General features: G+C 38.4%; 2 protein-coding genes across 2 annotated transcripts; one reads left to right on the top strand and one right to left on the bottom strand.

Annotated features, from left to right (window-relative positions):
- Positions 1-19: 19 nt before the first annotated feature.
- LOC110050499 (tRNA pseudouridine(38/39) synthase-like) lies at positions 20-4,754 on the bottom strand. The gene is made up of 2 exons (XM_020756423.2): positions 3,982-4,754; positions 20-1,828 (listed from the first exon to the last, which is right to left on the bottom strand). The coding sequence occupies exons 1-2, from the start codon at positions 4,565-4,567 to the stop codon at positions 930-932; spliced, it is 1,485 nt and encodes a 494-aa protein (XP_020612082.2). The 5' UTR covers positions 4,568-4,754; the 3' UTR covers positions 20-929.
- Positions 4,755-4,769: 15 nt separating this feature from the next.
- On the top strand, positions 4,770-14,965 carry LOC110050500 (isocitrate dehydrogenase [NAD] subunit gamma, mitochondrial-like). Its single transcript, XM_020756424.2, has 12 exons — positions 4,770-4,895; positions 5,541-5,665; positions 5,887-5,928; positions 6,356-6,444; positions 7,027-7,084; positions 7,455-7,517; positions 7,936-8,005; positions 8,846-8,979; positions 9,497-9,746; positions 12,900-12,994; positions 14,040-14,100; positions 14,506-14,965. Exons 1-12 carry the CDS (start codon positions 4,794-4,796, stop codon positions 14,602-14,604), a joined length of 1,188 nt encoding a protein of 395 aa, XP_020612083.2. The 5' UTR covers positions 4,770-4,793; the 3' UTR covers positions 14,605-14,965.
- Positions 14,966-15,457: the final 492 nt, after the last annotated feature.

Below are 15,457 nucleotides of genomic sequence, written 5' to 3'. Positions count from 1 at the left end.
AGAATTTCGACAAAGAACATCTTTATCCATGTATCACATGGTGTAAACTTATTTTATTCTCAAGCTTAAAATAACGTGTTATCAAACGGTGGGTAACAATATTGATAAGTAAATTCTCATCACCAACACAGGGTTAGGGTTAGGTATAACTTAACTTAAACTTACATCAAACCACTAGTAAGGTGAGTGGCAAGTTGAAGTGTGTTGTGTTTATCACCGTAGTCGTAATTAGATACCACTTATGGGGATTCCTTATGTACCCCAATTGTACATACATATTTACTTCCTTATTTTGCTTTCTTGGCGCACCTGTAAACTACCGGTAGCTGGTGCGTCCTGTAGACTCTGCTCATCAAGTCTATGGGGCGCACCATTACCATAGCTAAGTGTTTTGTCCAAGTAAAATAAACTATGTCTATGCCTAGTTTCTGTCTTAGCTTGAGTGTGTGCAATTTATTCTTTGGAGCCAGTCGTACTTCTAAATATTTTGCCTTTTCACATCAAATCTTAAATGCCTTTGTATGGGAGCAGGCCTGAGGTGATTTCCACAGGGGCGGATGGGTCACGATTTTCAGAGGGAAATCCAAACGTAAATAGGAATTTAGTTTCTACTAGGCATTGTCTCAGGTATCATCTTTGTCATTGCTATTCATAAATAATTTGTGATGATCTATGTTGAATTTCTCACAAAGTTTTTGTCTGGCAACCTTCATGGGAGTGGCGGCCTTCATGTGTTGCTCTTCCCCATGCATCCTGATCTAAGAGCGGCCGAGGAGATTGACCTAACGAAAGACTTACAAGCTAATGAATACCCAGCCAGGCCCTGAGAAGCGCTGTTAAGTAGAGGCTGCACAAAGATCCCTTCCTCCAATTTTCTGAAAATAAATCTTGATTGTTGATCTTTTAGATCAACATATGGAGGAAGCAGTTCACACTACTGAGTCTGTGTCCCTTGGTTTCTCCGAAAATTCTTCTTTGCCAACCTTTCTTCGCTTAGCATTAACAATTTCCAGTTTGGATTCAAAGCTCTCATGCATGGCTCTCTTCATAAGTGGTTTGTGTACTCTTGTTGTGACTTGAAAAGGGACCAGTGAACTTAACTGATGAAATTGAGGCTGCCTTATGTCACGCCACGTGACAACTTTGTCACCCTTGTCACCTATATGTGTTTTCACAGCTGCATCATCTAATTTGCCAATCAAGCTTGTTAGCATCTCCGCTTTAATAGCATGAGTTGTCCATTGTCTTTGGAAATCTTTCAACAAAGCTTCCAAAATGCCAGGTTCATGTTTCCATGACAACTTTTCATAACAAGAATCATACAGCACAAGGGGTACTTCTGATGCCATATTATACTGTGGCCGTCTTGGGCACTGTTTGATATCAAGCATCCAGTCAATAACCTCAGATTTTTCTAGATTCTGGCCAATCATAAGCAGCACAGCAACCATGCAGCGCACTTGATGCCACAGAAATGCTGATCCACAAATTATCAGTTCACACATTTCATACCCATTGCAACTCTGCAAGTTATTTGTTTGGACTGTGCATGAGATAAGCTCCCTCTCAAAAGCTACAACACCATTTGCAACATCCATTTTACAGAAATTTCTGAAATCGTGTTTTCCAACAAATTTTTGTGCTGCGTGATTCATAAGATCTACATCAACATTTGCCACAGGAAAGAAATACTTATATGTCCGGTTCAGACAGCTGAATCTTGCGTCAAACTCTTGTTCCACTGGTGCCCAGGCAATAATCCTTATTTCTGGTGGAAGGAGCTTGTTTAGAACATGAGCATAAGGGATTTCTAGCAGTTTGGCTTTCTCTGTCAACATAAAACACATGTCAGAATAATATTATAAAGTAACTGTAATGTTTAAATTGACAAAGTTGTTTTCCTTACTATTAAGTAGCCTGTGTCACAGTCGCCCTCGCTGAAAGAAAAATCAGGGAGACTTGTATTTGTTACTGTTGTTAATCGTGTTAAAGGCATGTGACTTTTCCAGGCACATGACTTTTCCAAGAATGTGTGGAAAATGTTCAGATTGGTCGATCAACCATTGGCAGTTTAATGAAGAGTAATGTTCATAAATTGTTGAGGCCACAATCACAGTTTATACACTTTGTGGGTGAGATTTAGTTTTACAATTTGAAGTTTAAAAGCCAGATTAATGGCAGTAAGCAGCATTTTATGTCAGCAAAATTATTCTGCGAGTGGTCTGTTTCTATATTGTGCCATTGACAAATCATTTAGTGTCTCATGCTAAGATCACACACAGAGAGCAAGTTCTTTTGTTGTCTCCTCGTGTCAATGTGTGACAATGAAATGTTTTTATGCAAAGCCATGGATAATTTATACAAGGAACACGGTTATCAATGGTAACACACAGACACTCTCTCCAATTTTTCTTTTGCGGGAGGACAGCTGTGACAAAGGCTGACTATTATGTATTTCTTAAAAGTTAAATAATCATGGTTTTGATATAGTACATTCCCTGAAGAACAGGGATGGGGAGGGGTGGGTTCACGGGTCAGTTTTTGTTACATGTAGGTAAATGTAAGCACTCTATGCATGAATTACTCAACCAAAACGCTTCTATTGGTCAGTTCCTTTGTCAGAAGTAGATAACTATTGTGTTCTGTGCAGTTGTGGATCCACACCGGTTTCCACCGTTCTACGGATATTGGTCAGATTTTTCAGAACAAGAAGATCTGTTAGATCTTATAACCGTGCTTTTAAAATTTAACTGTTTTCTTAGTACTACAGTCGCAACGCAGTGCATATTCCAAAGCAATCTTTGATGATTCATTGATTACTGTAGACATCACAGCACTTGATCAACATAAACTCTATTATCGCACCATCAGTCGTAGCCGTTGTGACATCTCCGATGATGTAATAGTCTTAATCTGGAAGTTTCTTCGGGATATGTATGGGCATGAAGATACGAACACTATTACAAACCGCTTTCTTTCTTTAAAGTCACGATTAAATTTAATTGTTTTTTTCCCTTGAGTTAAGGGTTAGCAAAGAAGTCACACGAGTCACATAATTCAAGAATTGCGTTATCTACGGCTATCTTTAGTACGGTGGTTATTTCCCTATCAATGACGTAATCTTTGCACGTTCTGACACGTTCTTTGCTTGGCTTCCAAACATTTAATTTTCTTTCCGATCTATGAACTCGCTGCAATGAAACAGTCAAAGGATTTACTTCATTTGCCTAAAACCGCAAGAAATACTCGCAAAATTACAAATAAATTAATCACCGTCGCTTCTGCCGAAATAAACTTGCAAAGTAAACACGATCTTATTTGTCACGTAGCGAAAGTGAAAGCTGCAACGTCCGCGCATTCCATGGCTGACGTAATACCTTTTTTCAGCGTATTTATTATTCCCTTTAAATCCAACGCTTTGATAAAGCGAAAAGAAAATATATTTTACCCACAAAAAAGAAAACAATATCCGTAAAATTGTTCGCGTGTTTATGTTTTAACAGCTTCTGGCGGAAAAACATCACACGTTGCGTGACTCAAAGTTTGGCCGAGCGGAGGTCTGTGTCTGGTCACCGACAAAAAAATACAAAAAAAAATAATAAACCACGGGTAAACCTAGAACCGCGCTTGGCCCATGGCTGCGCGGTTAATTACTCAGAAAACCCCAAAAGGGGACTTTAGTAGTAAAAAACTCCAGAACATTTCCTAAGGGAGCATGGCCCTGGAACCTCCCTAGAAGGCACTCGTTGTTTCAGAAATCGTCACCATTTATCCTAGATCTGCACCTGCTGTGCACGGTTAAGGCCAAAAAATTGAACAGGAACATATAACAAAGGACGTTGTTTGTTTCATAAGCATTCCCCTCTATAATGCACCTATCACCTGTAGATACACCTATGACCTTGAATTATATTGCCATTTCACACTCTGGTAATGTCAACAGCATCTGTCTATATATAATGTTATACACAGACTACATACCAACTCGCTTTTGCACTCTTTCCTGGTCTCCACTTGTAATGAGACCAAGACCTTCAGTGAGATTTGACCGTACATCGAGGGATACAACCTGTGAAAATGCACTAACTCCTTTATCTGTCCTACCACATCTGGAATAGTTACAATCAGCTCTGTTTTCTATCAGGCACGCTTTCGACAACGCCGCAAAAAAGTGACTTTCAATGGTATTCTCGATGCTCTCTTGACTGGCAAAGCCGTGAAAGTCCCATCCAAGATACGCCATCTTTATAGCTATGTGTCGTCTGTGGTAGCGAGTAAAATCAAATGATTTCTGCTTTTTAGTTCTTCCACTGCCTTCACTAGCTTTCTTGTTCATATTTCCATCGTCAAGGTCTTTCGATGAATTGTTCTCCACAGGAGGTTTGCAATCCAGATTACAATCGTTTGTTCGATCTGGTTGTTGTTCAGCGACTGAGTTGGTATATAGCTTCTTCCAGAGTTCTTTTTTCTCTCTGGTTAGCTCTACAATCCTGCCAACAAGATCCTCTTTGGAAAGTGATTGTAACTGTGATATTTCATCAACTAAAATGTGGTCGTCAGAATCCATATGGAAGTTGAACTCTTTGACTCAAGCGTGCGGTTTCAGACGGTGGAACTGCAGCTACGGTGCTTTAAATATTTTTGGAGAGAAGAATGGTGTAAATGAATATTTTCACCAAAATAGAGCAGGATCAATTCGCACGTTGGAACGTGAGGACGTCTTATATGATATGGTTGTAAAGTATAACCAGTAACCGCTGAGTTATAAGAGACCGCGTGACACAACAGACAAAATGGCGGCGGTTAATCTATCATTGCGGCAATCTTCAAGACTACTCTCTGGGCTCGGTTTAACAAGAGTCTGCCGCCAAATATCACCTGTGATCTTTAAAAAGGTAACAACGGCGTCGGCCTTTAGTTGTAATCGTTCTTGCAAAGAACGTACATTTGGTAGAAGGAAAATTAAACTTAGTTAGATAGAGTACTGGCTACCTGGATAAACTGAAATAATAATCAGATGACTAAATTACTTTCAATTTAGCTTCTGATAAAAAACACAAAACACCTACATGAAACACAGCACTCCTACAGTCAGTATCATGGACGCACTGAGTCAAAACCAAGGATATAAATTAAATTAATTTAAAACAAAAACCTAAAGATAATACAAGCATGTCTGATAGAGAAGGAAACTGCAAACTAGAGAAAGAAATGAAATTATGACACACAACTACAACTGCACTACAACTACACCCTAAGTAATGCCATTGATGTTAATTTTTATCTCAGCTACATTGCGGGTACATGTACGCTTGGTCATAATATACATGTACATGCAGCAAATTACATGTCAAGTGTTCAATTTAGTGCACTGGTACTATAACAATGGAATATTTTTAATGCCACCATCCATGTACTTGAGTTATCCAGATTGTATTGTAAACATCATCTTTTACTGGACTGGAAGCTATCCAAAACTGCATCAAGAACAAATGATTGTCACGTTGCTTCATTTTTGTTGTTCCTTTTAAACGTTGCAGAATTCTTTCCACCAACCTCATGAAGTTCCAATACATGCCAAGTATGGCGGGCGTAACACTGTTACATTAATTCCAGGAGATGGTATTGGCCCAGAGATGGTCACTGCAGTGCAAGATATATTCAGGTGCCTTTTGTTTTACCATGTTCCTCAGTCTTTCTGAAACCCATGTGAGTAGTGCACACATTAATTTGAAACAAAAGATGCTGGAAATAATGTCCTTAATAAATTACTAGCATAGATTTTTACAATTTAATTGTATGTTTTCTATCAAACTGGAGTAGTCACATATATTCATGTACTTGAATGTGTTTTCTCTTTTAAGTTGTTGTCGTACTGTCCTCTAGGTATATTGGTGCACCAGTGGATTTTGAAGAACTTAATTTAAGGTATACCGTATATATACATATTTGACATTACAGGAACAGTTCAAGTGTATCACCATATTTGCTTTGTACGGTCTAAATAGAAGTTCATTTGGTGCAAACCCAACTGCTGTTCTGTCATTAATCTGGCTAGCCTTGTTGCTGGGCCCAGTTTATCTTGGTCATCAGAAAAACTAACCTGAAATCAAACTATGGAAAATATCACTTTCATTTACTGGATATTCTGTCTGAAGTTATAATTGAATTCAATGTGGACATAATTACCTTCCACCTCCCTTAACACCCAGGAGGCTGGCATGTAACAATCTTGGCAGAAAGATTGGGCCAATATTTGTTCAGCAAGACACATTCACTTAAAACTGAACTGGTAACACACCTTAAAATTTACTGTAAATGTAACAAACATTTTGTGTTGATCTGTCACTGTTAGTGGGGTAAATTTAAGTGACGAGGATGCATTCAGTGACACCTTGGAAGATGTTGTGACTTCAGTGAAGAGGAATGGAGTAGCAATGAAGGGTACAGTACACAAGATTTATTATCAAGATTTATTATCAATAATAACCGTCTCAACAGTTTATTACAGAATTTTAATCTCTTACATGAGTTTTTATGTTATTTGTTGTAGTTAAGTTGTAAAAGGTTTTCACTGCCAAGGATGATGGGATGTGGGATGGGATACAAATTTATATTCAATATCACCATCCTTAGATGTTGATACATGCAGATAGTTTGACTGGTCAAGTTATCAAGTTCAAATAATTGTGTGGTTAGCTGAAGAATGTTACAGTGACTGCAAAATTATAATATTATGTCACAGTAACCTGGGGTGTTATTAGTAGCTTTGTATTTGCCTTTCAATATGATTTTGGTAATCAGTATTCACTTCAGGAAATTGTGAAACAAACAACAACATCAACAACAACAACAACAGCTATATGCAGAGTCAGATTGAATGTCCAGTTATCCTCCTCCCCTTAATATCACATTATATATACAACTACACATACGTGTACACACAAGCACAATGCACATTACACATTTAATTGACGTTTCAGTTTGTTACCAGATGTTTCACTCTTCTATTATGTTTGATTTCAGGAAATATATTTACTCCATTAGATAAACCTACTTTTAAGTCACTCAACGTTGAATTACGGTGAGTGTTATCACACATACAGTGTATATATATACATGTAAATGTAGGAATTCTATGTGAGCATGTTAGCTGTAAAAAGATTGTAACAATGCAACACAAGTAACAAAAATGTGTCATTCTACAGTGGAATCTTTTATTTCTGGGACCCTGAATTTTTCAATCCTCAGGTGACAACTTGAACCAATAGTCATTAATTTTGTCTTGGATTTGTTTCACTATTAATCATTTTTTAGCTGATCTCTTGAAATCCCAATTTCTTTAACCAAGTTTCATTTCTCTTGAGCATTTGATAAATCAGATTTCACTGTAATTTTGTTTGCATCATATAATGCATGATACATACATTTATGATAACCTGCTTTTGTTTCAGTCGGCAGCTGGATCTATTTGCCAATGTTGTAAGATGTAAATCCATACCAGGAATCCCAGTGAGGTATGGGACTCTTTACTCTCAGCCATTTTCCTCACCCCTTTGTGGAGCACAGGACATATCCAAAATATCCAATTTTAAAATTATCGCAGCTCTCACAGTATTGTTCTTCAGTTGACTTCGTTTTGTTGTTGCAATTCTGGCCTACCTGTACCCTACTTTGTCTTTGCATGTGGATTCCAGTGGTTGACATAACGTCAAAGGAAATTACTACTCAACAAGTGCAGTTCATGTACAGTATTTGTACTGTATATTCAAGAAATAAATAGGTATTGATTAATAAACAATAAATGACAATGTAAAGCTGTAATTTCAGAAAAAAAGAAAGAATTAAAGAAGTTATTGGGATGTTAAAATACAGGTGTTCAAATGGACTTAAGTGAAATACGTTCATTCTTAACCATGTTATTCTGTTTTGTAGACATAGCGATTTGGATCTGGTGATTATTAGAGAAAACACAGAAGGAGAATACAGTCACATTGAACATGAAGTATGCATCAGCCATCTTTAATTTGCTGCTTTACTCTTTTCATAAAAGAGCAAGTTAATATGACATTACCTGGTTATTGTACATGTATGCAGCCCAACTTATGCACTTTAGTAGAAATTGGTGAGACCATGTTCTTGTGACACTTATGGAATCTTATGAGAAGTCATCAGTATTGATACAAGACAATCGGGAATTTAAGAATGTGTAACCCTGGTTTGGGGGGACTCCAATGTAAAAAAGATGGGGCGTTCTTCTGAAATTTTGAAAAAAACACCTAAGAGGTACCAAGATCCTGTTTTGTGAGAGCTTGGCTTGAGATGTTTTTTTTGTGTGTGTGTGTGTGTGTGTGTGTGTGTGTGTGTGTGTGTGTGTGTGTGTGTGTGTGTGTGTGTGTGTGGCTTGAAACGCTTTTCACCCCTGAGAGGTACCAATTCCAAAACAAGACAATCTTCTGTGATATATTTTTGGCTCAATACCTAAAAGGTACTGCAAAAGCTCCGGCTGTGGACCTTTTGAGGCTGAATACCCTAAGATTTACCAAAACTGCATTTTTAACCCCTAAAAGGTATGACGAGCACCACTGTCCTTTTTATATGGGAGTCCTTCCCCCCCCCGGGGGGGGGGGTTTAAGTGCTTGAAACAAGCCCTATTAAAGGTTTCCAAAATTTGACAGTAACATTCACAAGATTCTACCTCATGCAAGTGTTTCTGTATTGCAAGAGAGCTGAAGTGTCAGCTCACAGCCTGTGTACTGGTAAACTCTCTTATCCTTCCCAATATACAACAACTAAAGTGCCTAATATGGTTCTCATCTTTGTTATTTGTTTGGTTATCTTGTAGAATGTTGATGGGGTTATTGAAAGTTTTAAGATCATGACAGAGGAGAAATGTACCAAAATTGCAAAATATGCATTTGACTTTGCTGTGAAGCATGGCCGAAAGAAAGTGACAGCTGTTCACAAGGCCAACATCATGTGAGCTTCCAAAACTGACATCTGTAGTAATCCAATAACTTAATATGTTGATAATGCAGTTTAAGCATACATGTAATGGGAGTAAACTCTGACAAGGTGCTATAAGAGATCTGCAACTTGGTAGTGTAGTTGCTTACAGTTTATACCATGGTCAGTTAGATTTTATCAATCAGTCAATCAATCAATCAGTCAATCAATCAATCAATCAATCAATCAATCAATCAATCAATCAATCTTCAGTAAGTACAGCAGTACATGTATAAAATCTAAATACAAATATTACATTAATTAAAAACTGTCATGTACTGTTTTACAAGATTGCCAAGTGAGAATCTGATGATTCAAATATGCGATTGATTTGTGTCTTGAATTTTGCAATTGATTTAATCTTTTTGATGTTTTCAAGTAATAAATTCCACAATAAAGCACCGCTGTAACTGAAACTGTGTTTCAAATAATGTACATATGACAATGTTGATGTCAATTGCAGAGTTTTTGTTTTTGTTTTTCACTGAAGGAAACTTGGTGATGGCTTGTTCTTGCGATGTTGTGGCGAGGTCTCCAAGGACTACCCTGACATTGAATACAACTCTATGATTATTGATAACTGTTGTATGCAGCTTGTTTCCAACCCTCAGCAGTTTGATGTGATGGTAATGCCAAACTTGTATGGCAATATAGTCAGCAACATTGGCGCATCTCTTGTAGGCGGACCAGGCATCGTACCTGGTGAAAACATAGGTGGAGATTATGCTGTGTTTGAATCGGTAAGGACTTTATGTTGTGATGTTTACATATTATATTATATTTAATGCTCTTGTGGGTGGACAGGCACCGTACCTGGTGAAAACATAGGTGGAGACATATTTAATAGAGGGAATGGTTATAAAACTTGACAAAGTTCTTTGTTGTATGTTTTTGTTGGCTATTTTAGGAGTTGACCCTGCACAAAACCTGGCAATATACCAGAGGTGGTTGTGTGCTTATACAACTAAGTATGTAATTCATGCTTAGTCAATGAGCATTAAACAAAACATGTGCAGGGTTAAGTGCCTTCCAGCATAAATCTTAGCCTGTTTGTCTACTTCTTTGATGTTCATCATGCTTCCATTTCCTCTAATAACTATGGTGGAGATTATGCGGCATTTGAATCGGTGAGGACTTGATAAAAAAAAAAACTTGTTTGTAATTAGCTCTTACTGACCGAGCAGGAGGTCTGTATGGGAGGATCCTGACCGAGGTTGTGAGTACAGACCGAATACGGTGAAGTCTGTACACACGACCGAGGTCGAGATTCTACCATACAGACCGACTAAGCTTGGTTACCGGTAATAAGATGTTTATTATATGGCGCAAAGAAGAACAAATTTCATTCGTTTAATGTAACTGGTTTGTACTGACTGACATTTTGCCCTGAGCATTTTGCTTGGGAATGGTAATGAGCTGAATTTAATTCTGCTAAAATTTGTTCATCCTACATAAATATAAAACATAGGCACGCAAGGCGTGCAAGAGTTATTTTTTTGTGAACTATAAGTCTCGGAGATAGGAGCATTCATGGAACTGTTTACAGTAATGATTTGGTTGATTTGACAAGTTTTTTTGGTTGCGATGTACAGCAAGAAAGAAACTGGGAGTTTATGATGTACATACAATGTTACATCGGTAGTGGTAAGATAACTAAATAGTAAGCCCTAAAATGTTTGACTGAACAAACTACAGTAATCTGACACGTCTCCAGATTAATGTAGATACTATCTTATTTTCTAACAGGCAATTTTATTCGTTCTTTGATACAACCCACACTGTGATTGGTCTGACACGCGCACATACATAACTCCCTCACTCACCGATCACGTAGCCCTTCCCCCCCGGCGGGGGGACTTCCTTATATGGGCTATATAGGTCTGTGCGGCCCCGAAGGGTATGGTTTTTCAGCCGTTTTGGTCATAAATAGGGTATCGATTTTAGCTGATTTTGGTCATTTTGGTCATAAATAGGGTACGGTTTTTGCACTCTAGCCTTGATATGGGTATGCTTTAAGAAGAAGCCACTTTTTCATCATTATCGAAAAGAAAATCAACAAAAGCCCTTCACAAATTTATATGTTTACGGTAATTTAACATTGGTTTGAACTAGGGAGCTAATTATAACGCAGGTCTGAAACAGGGTTTTGATTTGAGGGTCAGGTCGTAAATAGGATTTCGAATTTTTGGTCAGGTCATAAATAGGGTAAGGAATATCGCAGATTTTGGTCATAAATAGGGTAAGGGTTTTGGGAAGCAGGCCGCACACCCCCAACCAATTTTTCTGGGAGTACCCCCTCGGGAGCCCTTCCAGCCCCCAAGAGGAATTTTTGCTCAAAAATACTCAAGTTAAGAGAACTTTTCGCATTTTATACGAGTCGTAAGTTTACCCTTTTTACACAACACAACGCAACAACACTACTTCACCGAAAATTGAAAGAAAGAGAAAAAACCTCTCTGATTTAATTAAATTGCACTTTAACTTGGTGCCACACAGTCTTCAAAGAACATTTGAACAGTTTTCATACTTTTTACCTTTAAAAATATCGGACTGAAAAGAATGTCATAAAATGCCCATCAAATAGAGACGTAAAAACACTCTAGAAATGAAAGCTTCTTTTTTGTTTAATATCCTGGGAACAATAGCCGATAACTTGTAAGCTCTAATTGAATTTACTCCCATATGAAAAACGAAAGTGTCGAGTTACCATTTGTAACTAAAAATAGCAAACATGTCGTGGGAACAAATGGTGACGATTCGTCAGCTCTAATTGAATTTACTACCTTGTGAAAAACAAGAGTGTCAAATTACCCATTGTAACTAAAAAAGAATAAGAACAAAGCAATAAGAACAAAACAATCGTTACCTTCACTTACTATCGTAAACGTTAGAACTGCTTCAAATCTAAATAGTCTCGTCTCTTCTAAAACATGTCCTAAGAACTAGAACCGACGATTCGTGACCTCTAATTGAATTAACTCCTTGTGAAAAACAAAAGTATCAAGTTACCCTTTGTAATTAAAAATAAAAATATCTCGTGCCATTTGCCTACTACCCATGAACTGCTTCAAAACTCAAGACTCATCTCGTTCATAGCCAGCCACCATTACACTGAAAATTATGCACTCTAAAACAACCCAATGTACGTATGTAACTGTTACACTCCCCTCCAAACCGGAGTAAAAATCACAAACCGGCAACATACACGTCACTCTTTATTTCTCAATTACCAAAGTCCTTGTGTTTATACATACCTTGTGTTTCTCACGTACCATTTACCTTTACAACAAGAAATTTGATTGGCTGTTCATAGTAGATCCAATCTGATTGGTGTGACATACATACATCTCTCACTCACTCACTCACTCACTCACTCACTCACTTACTCACTCACCCATTGACCCGTCCATAACATACCCGACGCGCCGACTAAGAGGTATTTTTTTTTACAAAAAAATAACTCAATGATTGTTAGATGAAAGTAGTCAATGATTTTGCATTTTAGTTGGCAAGTTTTTCACTGCAAAACATTACCGGTCTAGATGCCAGTCTAGATGGGAAAATGTAGAGCACTTTCAATATCGATTTCAGCCAATCAAATGGGTGAATTTGGTAGTTTCCAGTCCTTGTGAGATAGAGCCATATAATAATGCTGAATTATCTCTTATGTGTTGCCCAGGCTTTGCACTTGGTCAAAACATAGTCGGGGATTATTCTGTGTAAACCGAAAAGGACTTGAGTCAAAAGAAAACTTGTTTCTCTGTAGTGTCGGAACATTTTTGTGGGTGCACTGGAGAATACAAACGTGTAACACACATTATAAGAAAGTATATGGTCATATATGTTTAATTTGAACAGCCTCAATACCATATTGTTGTCTTTTTGTTATTGAGGGCTCGCGTCACACAGGTCGGGACATCGAAGGAAAGAACATTTCAAATCCTATGAGCCTGCTGTTTGCCAGCACACTCATGCTGGAACATTTGGGGTAAGGAGAGAAAATAGATTAGACTGTTACGTTTGAGTCTAAATGACTTACATAGGTGAGCCTGCTGTTTACCAGCGCACTCATGCTGGAACATTTGGGGTAAGGAGAGAAGAGCAGATCTTTTAAGTAAAACGTGTTCATAGATTAGACTAGTATAAAGTCAGAATATGGTCATTTCACACCATCGTTTTGAATAGCTGAGGACGGCTAAGGCCCAGTTCAGACGTCGTGCTTCTGCCGTGCCGAACTAAATTGCAATTTGGTTCGACTGTAGCACGGCAGGAAATCAACTCTGATTCAGACGTCGTGCCAGAGTCGAATCAAATCCAGGGTATACTGAAGCCTCGTAACAATTCTCCTCCTAACTCCCCGAGGGAACGAAATCTCGCCAAAACACACTGACAAAATTTATGAATTTAGTTTGGCGCGACAGAAGCACGACGTTTGAATCGCTGCCGTGCCAGAGTCGTGTAGCACGGCAGAGCTTGTCGAACTTAATTGCTTGCCGAACTTAATTCAAAAGTTTGATTCAGACGCCGTGCTTCTGCCGTGCTTTTGTCGAACTTAATTCCTGAATTTAATTCGGCACGGCAGAAGCACGACGTCTGAACTGGGCCTAAGGAATGTACCAAGATGTATAACGTACGTGCGGAACCATTGTACTGTTCATTGAACTTTATGTTTATGAATATCTCAAATAAGGAGCTAATATCCCAGCAACTGATAACCTGACCTGACCGTAACCTTGTGAAGTCCAACTTGATAACACAATAGTACATGTAATAGTAACAGAATTCGCAGTACTGCCATTTGTACGGTAGATAGAAATACTCGCTATTATCTGTTCTGGTTCTATCATCCGATATTCTGAAGCCTGATTTGGTTTGAGGTCGCTTAGTCTCAGTCTCCTCTTTGTCTCGCGAGGAAAAGGAGAGGTGCAGAGAGATGAGGCCACCTTGCACCGTCCTTGAATCATGCCAGGACACGAGAAGCTCTGTGCATGGTCTGTAGTTACCATAATCTGTTGTATTTTGTTCTGTTTCAGATGGAATGCTTATGGTGACCTAATTCACAGTGCTATCTTAAGAGTCGTGGAAAAAGGAGTGGTAAGAATACTTCTTTCTGAGTTATGAACAGTCTTCGTCCTTGCTGGTGTGTTGTCGGGTGAGACTCTATGCTCCCCCATGCCTTTCTCTGTCCACCCGGGAGTAGTCCTAAACTATCGGGCCAACATTCAGCTGTAGTCCTGGGCATGTATGGGCGCCTTGTTCAAGTTGATTCCTCAGCTTTTGTTAACGAATGTGGTTTTCTTTTTTCTGAGGTTTTTCTCTGCTAAGCTTAACTTACCGTAAGGAGACGCTTCATGAAATCTTGCCTTCGCTCCACCCCACCCTCAGTTACTTGCCTTCCTAAACAGGGACTTTCCTCAGTACAGTGACTTGCGCTGCGGGTTACGCAGGGATGTTCAAGTTACTGATTTTAATTTTTTAACTAGTTTATTTTGTCTTCAGAAAACCGCCGATGTTGGAGGCGAACATTCCACTACAGATTTCCTTGAATGTTTAAAAGAAGAAATCGGTCAGATGGCTAGAGTTGGTGGAATGGAGTAGAGTTGTTGTTTATACTGCTGCTGAATCCCGTATGTTACCGCAAATATATAAAACATCGAAGTTGTTTTTAGATTAAGCAACCTTTGCGAGTGCCAAGTGTTGTTTGCGCATAGAAGATATTGTAAAATATAACAGAGAGATTTGTAAATTTACCATTGTACGCATTTTACTGATTTCAAGTGGCAGTTTCGTGCGGTTTACTTGATCACGACCTTCACAACAGCCACAAGAAACCCTGAATTTTATACAGAGTTGAAAAGGTTCTCGCTTGTCGTTTGTTAGAACTCCTATTCAAACTCAGTTGTAAAGAATAAACTGTTAAGCTGAAATAATAATAATAAAAAAACGTTTAAACATTAAACTTTGATTACATGCAGGTTAATAGAAAAGAAGGATGATTTTAGACCTGAAATGGTGTATTTAGAGTCAGTCACAACTTGGCTCCGAGCCTTAGGAAAATAGACTAAAAGAAATGACTGAGTTTGTGTTTTATTTCCTTTTTCCCCTTTAGTCTGGAAATTTGATCTATCGAAATTGGCTTAAAGCACTTAAAAGAGGTAAAGTGATAAAATAAGGTCTCAGTCAGTTTGGTCCCTAAAAAAAACTAAGCACCCACACTGACGTCAGGGGTGGATAAATAATTTCATTCCCGTAGGCCTGGGAGATAGTTCTTTTGACTGTGTATAGTTATGGCTGTTTATGATGCCTCACTTTCAACTAATATAGACGCTGACCTTATCGTGAATCGTGAAATATGCATGCATCAAAAATAGGACAGCACGGCCGGCCGGTGGGAAAGATCTCCTAGGAACCGACTATAGTTCTCACAAAGATTACGGCGACAGCGTAAGAA

This window comes from Orbicella faveolata, unplaced genomic scaffold (genome assembly GCF_042242905.1).
Source record: "Orbicella faveolata isolate gen_17 unplaced genomic scaffold, um_ofav_v1 contig_35, whole genome shotgun sequence".
NCBI classification, from domain to species: Eukaryota; Metazoa; Cnidaria; class Anthozoa; order Scleractinia; family Merulinidae; genus Orbicella; species Orbicella faveolata.
This window is presented reverse-complemented; position numbering and strand designations above follow the sequence as displayed.